Consider the following 7,829-nt stretch of genomic DNA (forward strand, 5'->3'; position numbering starts at 1 on the left):
CTTATTTTCTCATAGTTTAAGGTTCACTAAAGACTACTAACGGTCGGCAACATTTTTTTTATTCCCAGATTTTTTGTAGGAAGATAAATCCAAATAGATACCCGGTTTTACCCTACTTTCCCCTATACAATAAAATAATTTAACTTTTGCTATTTATAAATGAGCAAATATTTTTTATCGTAAAATATCTTTAATAGGGATTCGTTTAAATGCTTATACATTTGATTCATAAATGAAAACTTTTGAGATGCGTAAAATATGTAATTTAGCGTGAGATCCACGGAATTTATAATATTGAATTATTTGTTTGTTATACGCGACAAGAACCGAATTAAGAACCATACGATGTTCTGTAATGAAGAACTGTGATAAGAATATGATAAGAGTCAACTCATTGATGTCAGAGTTCGATTAGTTGTTTAAATGATTATAAATGCATCTTGAAAACCTAATGGCACGCATATGATTCGATATAATGTTATATATATATATAAATTGTATATAAAAATTTTTTATTACGTTCTTCAAGATTACAATTATTATACAAAGTACATTAATATTCAAAATTTATTTACTACGTAACTTATATTAACTTCAATTATCAGTTTCTTAAATTTAATCTCGCATCATCTTTAATTCTTCTATCTAATACACCTACACACATTAATTTTATTTACTCTCTATCTTACCTTATTGAAATCTCGGCTTAACATAAACTGTTGGATAGTATTCTGGGAATTGCAGCTATATCGTATGGATAAGCATTTGCCAATGCTTCATTTGGTACGTAGTGAGTATTTTCGAATCTAGAAAAATATTGTCCAATTTCTATATTGTTTATCCATTTTGGTGGACATATCGATACAAAGTCTAAAATAAAAAAAAGATGTATTTTATATTATACGAATGAAAGATCATAAAAGATATATAATTTATAAACGCGTACTACTCTAATATTTTACATACTTTGTGGCGCATAACATATTTTGTTATTATCAGCGAGAATTATATAGTGCGGTTGATTGCAAATTCTGTGCGTGCCAAATATTCCACATTTGCAGAAATAGGTATGCTTGTGTCCATTCAATTCACAAAAAAGCAGATTTGGCATCATGTCACAGAATGATTTTCTCATGAGCTTACGTTTACATTTAAAATGCCACCCAATTATCACGCCGTGATTATTTATTCTCGCAGCCGGCAAATATGCTTGCCCTAATCTATGTAAATATGAGTGCTTTACAATCATACCAACTGCAAATTTTATATTATTTTTTCTTCTGTTTGGTTGGTTCTTTCTTGGGATCTTAGCTTCCACCTATATATAAAAAATATAAAAACAGAATTTAAATGATATTTTGTCAATTAATTTCTGAATTAACTATTAGCATAACTTATGTTATAAATAATTTTAATAAATATGACTTATTTATGTGTCTAAATAAATGCGAAAAATTTTAGATGGTTCTTTGTCGAAAATTAAGAGAGGTCTTTCATATAAACATATATTTCTATATTCCTCCTTGAGGAGTTACACTCCTCCAAAGGGGAAGGTAACAATTAGGTTTTTAATTTTTTTTTTCAAATTTTGGACAAGTTAAAAAAATGAAATTTGGTGGACATTTTCCACTAATAAAAAAGATACTGATGGGTCAAACCGGGTTCCTCTGCTTCTTCGTGATAAGTGCTACTATTTTTGGCTAACTCGTGTCATTAATTGTAAATTGATGCCAACATTATTTTGAGATGAACCGTGTCCACGCGCACACAATATTTCTTTTTTGAGAGAAGTTCAAAATTGTGTGAAAAGTTGTAAACCCATGTGGAACCTCACTTCGCATTAAAAAGTGTATGCATAAAACAGTGGGTTGCGCCTCCCCTACGGAGGGGGGGGGGCTCCACTTCCGGAAGAAATAACCTAACCCAAACCTATTTCTAATTTAATTTCTCTTTATCTTTAAAATATAAGCTTGGTAATTCATGCCGACTGCCATATAAACAACATATAGTGAGTAACATACTAAGTAAGAATATCAAAAGAAATTAAAACAAATCAGTGTTTGGGAATATAATAAATATTTGTATATAACACGTATCTACATCACCAGTCTCAATATGTCATATAGTCGTGTATCAGTCAGTTAGATAATTTCGAGATTACCTTAATTTTCAATATGCATTTGTACGAATTTATCAATTTGACATACAATTTTGATTCTTTGTGAAATTTTTTGTGTGAAAAGAAAGTTGTTCGTGGCAAAATAACGTGTCTAAGATGTGAAAATGTATTAGTACTAAACACATTCAATAAATAATATTTTAGTTAATAAGTCTTTAATAAAAAACGAGCGACGGCTAAAATCTTCTGAAGGTCACTCAGGGACATTTTCCACTAATAAAAAAGATACTTAATAATATTTTTTTAATCTTTCTGTATCGTTATAAAGGGATGAAACTATCATCCCCTATTTAATTTTTTATTAGAACTTTTTAACGGGCTTGTGACGGGCCGGAATGTGATCATCTAAAAATATGCGTTGGAAAGCAGTTTGATTGCTTTAAAAACTTTTCTATTTCTTTAATTTTTTTCATAAAATCATAGGTCACTTTCTCTTTGGAGGAGTATAACTCCTCAAGGAGGGATATAGGAATATATGTTTATATGAAAGACCCCTCTTAATTTTTGACAAAGAATCATCTCCTAAAATTTTTTGCACTTATTTAGAAACATCCTGTATATATCTGCATCCCCTAAACGTCACTTTTACCCCGACCAGGGCTAAACCGGGTATTTTGACTTGTCCAAAAAATCTTGTTATTTTTGGTAACCAAATATTTTTTTTTCAGCAACTCATTTTCTTATAGTTTAAGATCCATTAAAGACTATTAACAGTCAGCAAAATTTTCTTTGTTTTCTGATTTTTTGTAGGAAGACAAATCTAAAAGGTACCCGGTTTTACTTTACTTTCCCCTATATATATATTTAAATATGTATGTATATAAAGTACATTATTGTAAATTATACCATTAAATTACATGTGACCCATCTATATAATGAATCCTGTTTAATATTTAAGCTTTTAACATCTATTTCTAAACTTTGTTTCAACAAGCGAGCGACCGGATTGCATATCCAATCCATAACTACATCACAATGATGTTTCAGTTCAAAGTAATTAATCAATGAATAAAAATCTAATGTCAATTGGAATTTCTGAAAAAAAAACAGGTATGTTAACAAAATTTTAACTACAGAAAAAAAAAAATTTATTACTTTTATTCATTGCTTATAAAATGAATTGACTCATTGAGAGTTAATATATTATTTAACATATTATTCACAAAATCTATAATTGATTGTTATTTTTATTAACTGCCACTAAAATTAATAAAAATTATATGTATATATAAAAAATTACAAAAATCAATAACATACCCATAAATGCCATAACTTATTTAATGGTTGCAGTGAAATCGCCCTGTATACGCTATATCTTCTTTTGACAATTTTTAACTTTAGAGATTCCAGATGCAAATAAAAATACTCTGCATTTTCCCAACTTTCTATATTACTAAAGATAATGAAAGAATATATATACATATGTACATACATATACGTATAGGCATAAGAATAAGTGTGTTTATTATAATCGATATTCATACTTTTTTTAGCATTTGCAAAGATTAATTAGAAATGGATTAAAAATGTTGTACATAAATCTATCTCAACTGAGAAACTGCATTTTCAAAAATTGTGGAAATTTTGACAGTAAAAGATCTTTTCTTTTTTAAAAAAATAAAAGAAGTTTAACATTTAAAAAAAATTATATAATTTTTTAAAAATGTATTGCATTTTTTTTATTTGTCCATATAAAATTATTTTGTCATATGGTTAACATAATGTTATCAAAAAATTAATAATTTTTATCAGTAAAATAGAATTTATAAAACATAAATTTTTTAAATTAAAATATTTGCTAAATTTAAAAAAAATAAATAATGAAGGCAATTAACTGATGATTACCTTTCCAGACAAGCGTAACATTGTATCAGAAACGTAAAATTGTAATATTTATTTTAATGTGCATGTATGCCTACAATCGCATGCAATTTTTTTATATAAATCAATGCATTCAATTTTTGTATCTAAAATCTATTAAGAGAAACTCTTGAAAAAGTATATAATTCATATAATGATATCAATAAAAAAATTTCATATCACAACATATCAAAATGAATTATCAAATATATCTACAACTATTGTTTTACTGAGTTTATTTAAATATGTGAATGTATTTATGTAAAATAAATTAAAAAATCATTTTTTATAAAAGAATTATATCTTTTGAAAACTTTAAAATGACTGATCTTTCATTGGGAAAAAGAATTTTTATCATCTGTTTGTATGTGTGTGTCTGTGTATCGCGCTATATTTTTGTTAAATGTTTAATATCGCATTTTTATGTATAATAATTAATATCATCAATTTATAACAAAGTATTTAAAAAAACCGTAAACAATTTTAATGTATAATATAATAAACAATATATATTATACATGCATATAGTATATATGAAAGTATATAAAAATAAAAACTAAAAAAATTGAAAACCTCTAAAGTTAAAATTATACTTACTATTTTGGTTTCCATGCAATTCCAAAACATTCCTTATTTATCAGAGCACAAAGTATACCGAGTCTTCTGGCTACGCTGTGATATATAGTAGTTAGTTGATATATATGAGCATCTAAAGAAATTGAAGTCTATACGGCGTAAATATATATATATTAGAAAAATTATATTGAACATTTATAAGATATGAAAGACATAGTTACGCTCGCACAACGCATAACCAAGTGTGATTATAACTTATTGTTAATATAATTTACAATAACTTACATAATATGACAATTTGTCTTCTAGGTCTAACGATATCCACAGTTTAAATAATTTATCTGTCTCCATTTCTTCAGAAAATATATATTGTTCAAGAATACACATTATTTGCTTCGCTTCTCTTGCATCCCAGAAATTGTCATCGATATTGTTGTCTCTCCAAAAGGAAAACTTCTCAGGGGACACAGAGAATATTGGATGAGTTGGATATTTAATTTTAAGGCGGCATAATACTTCTTGTGCAACTTCATCCAGCCATGTTTTTACAACCGAATGAGATATACGTGGACGAAAATATTGTGCGAGAATAATAAATAATTGTTCTGGAAGCTGTTTCTCCTTTGGCATATTTATAAATTTAAATAGCTTGTAGACAAGTCGATACTGTTTCAGGCAGTGGAAAACTAAATTGAAGTTATGTCCAAATGACAAACTGAAACCAGGTTGCCTGAAAAAAAAGTATATATTAACTGTATAATAATTACTTTAATTTATAATATTAATAGCAATTTAGTTTATTAAATATTACCATGGTGATTTTGCAGAAACAATTCTACAACACTCATCCGAAACAAAATAGTAAATTATGGAATTTTTAATTATGGAATGTAGAAAACATTTAAATTCATCTTCTTTATTATACCATAAATCATCATCGGATATCAGTGACGCATAATACTGTAGACTTTTCACACACTTTAAACCTATTTTTATTTGCTCTTGAAAATCTAAATAGCCAAAAATTTTCTTCTGTTTCGCTATGCTATACTTTTTTTTTGCAGATGGACACCTAAAATTAAAGCGGAAACTTATCAAAAATTATATTAAACAATAAATATCACCAATAAATATATTATGGCATATAATTTCTAAAGTACATATAAATTTTTCAAGTATACATGTACATATTAATATTTAGACCAAATTAAAAAAATTATAAATAATAACATGGATTTTTTTACATAAAATAGAAAAATATATATATAATTATTTCTTCCAACTATTATAATAACCACCAAATTATAATAACCAAATTATAATAACCACAACAATATTGAATAATTATGTGCACACATATATACAGTGTGTGTATTATCGAAATGCATTCGCTGCGATAATCTTGCAGCATTTAAATTTATCATTTTAAATAATTTTTGAATGAAAAGTCGAGTTTAGAATAAATATGTAGAAATATTTTGATTTTGCACGTGTCATTAAAAAAATCAGAAAAAAAATTTTAGAATAAAAAAAATTTGCTCAATCTTTACAATCTCTGAATGAATAAAATTGATTGCACTTAATGATGTAAAATTGTAGAAACCATGATGTTCGAACAAAAAATTTTAAGAAAGAAAAAAAATATTATTGTAAGTTTTCAAAGATATAATTATTTATAAATAAAATATTGTATAAATAAGGAAAATATTATATAAATATATATTTTTGTGGAAACAAACAGATGAATATAAAAAAGTGTTTTTATTTGAATAATTATATATATAATATATATATAGACATTTATACGTAATTGTATTACATATTGCAAGTTATAAGATTGAAAAATTGTAACAGTATTCTCCAGTTTGGCGTTTTTCAATGTGTGCGTATGTGCGTGTGTGCGTGCGTGCGTGCGTGCGTGCGTGCGTGCATACGTGTTTTACATTACCAAATAAACTTTTTTTTAAGCACAAAATTAAAATAATTTAAACTTATCAAATACTACTAAATACACCTGTAACAAGATTTTTTTTAGCTTTATTTTTAAAAATTTAAAATAATTTATGCGATAAAAACGATGTATTCTTAAACGTGCAATAACTAAAGACAATAATTAAAAACAAAATAATCCTTATGCTTTATAAATCGGTAATAAAGTTTAGATAAAAAGAAGAAAATTTAGAATCTGCTATAACAATGAATCACGAGTCGAGAGCAATAGAAAACTATCCTTATCATGTGATACGTAGCTTGATTCAGATATAGCTTATTGTGTTTTATCAGAAGAGAAAGTGAACTCTATACTGAATTATACTGAAATGTTCACTTATAGATAGATAAAAACAAACGAAACAAGGGAAATTTTTAATATTATGTTAAATAAAGGAAGAAATAAATCATATAGATAAACAGTGCCAATAGTTAGACGAAGAAGGGAGAGCACACTTGCTATCTATCTCTTTTTATCTGCCCCACGCTTCTCACAATGTACTAACATCCAACAAAAAAAATCTTAGGTTAGGAAGCTAAGAAAGCAACAGCTCTAATTTTTTTTTTATTATTGGTTTTTGCATTGATGTTTTGTCGGACAACAAAAATCGATTAAGTAAAATTAATATAAAGAACTTATAAATAAATAACAGTACCTTTGATAAAATTTTATTTCCCAAACATTGTTACTCTGTATATTCTGCCGGAATCTTTTACACGTGGAACTAAAACTCACGATGTCCTTAACGCTGATGTTGTTGTCTTCGAGAATGATAGTAATTATTTCGTCGGGCAAATGTGTTATCGTAGTCATCGTGGAAAAAAATTCAACGTTGCACGAAAGAGCTCGCGGGTAGTTATTTACGGATTAATAACGGATGTTATTTACTTGCGTATTACTAATTTAATATACTTCTATATATACGAATGTGAGCGCACAAGTTTACTGTAACTTCTGGTTAGTCACTAGACGATGTGCCTGCAACGAACACTGTCTTTTATATAATACCACAGACGCACTCTACCAGAAGTTACAGATGCTTCAAATGGTTTGACTGACCAGTCCTCTTAAACAAAAGGGACAAAAATTCCATTCTTCTGATTGGTCGTGAATAATAGATAGAGGCACGTCCGAAAAAGTTTTGAAGAAAATTTTCTAGACAGTTGCTTTCTAATGTAGTTGAGATTTATGGTTTTATGGGTATGTTTCAAAGTGATTTTGTTT

General features: G+C 27.1%; 1 protein-coding gene across 1 annotated transcript; it reads right to left on the minus strand.

The window, feature by feature from the left end:
* Positions 1-690: 690 nt before the first annotated feature.
* Positions 691-7,517, minus strand: LOC115244006. Its single transcript, XM_029821344.1, has 5 exons — positions 7,261-7,517; positions 5,427-5,687; positions 4,901-5,345; positions 967-1,318; positions 691-870 (listed from the first exon to the last, which is right to left on the minus strand). The coding sequence occupies exons 1-5, from the start codon at positions 7,416-7,418 to the stop codon at positions 707-709; spliced, it is 1,380 nt and encodes a 459-aa protein (XP_029677204.1). The 5' UTR covers positions 7,419-7,517; the 3' UTR covers positions 691-706.
* Positions 7,518-7,829: the final 312 nt, after the last annotated feature.

The sequence above is a fragment of the Formica exsecta genome, unplaced genomic scaffold (assembly GCF_003651465.1).
Source record: "Formica exsecta isolate Colony F162 unplaced genomic scaffold, ASM365146v1 scaffold786, whole genome shotgun sequence".
NCBI classification, from domain to species: domain Eukaryota; kingdom Metazoa; phylum Arthropoda; class Insecta; order Hymenoptera; family Formicidae; genus Formica; species Formica exsecta.

Excerpts from the sequence above, each read along its gene's own strand:
- LOC115244006 (XM_029821344.1), bottom strand. The coding sequence starts at position 7,418 with ATGACTACGATAACACATTTGCCCGACGAAATAATTACTATCATTCTC. Across the intron at positions 5,346-5,426 it reads GTTTCTGCAAAATCACCATG|GCAACCTGGTTTCAGTTTGT; the intron begins GTAATATTTAAT and ends CTTTTTTTTCAG. Across the intron at positions 1,319-4,900 it reads AAGACAAATTGTCATATTAT|GTGGAAGCTAAGATCCCAAG; the intron begins GTAAGTTATTGT and ends TTTTATATATAG.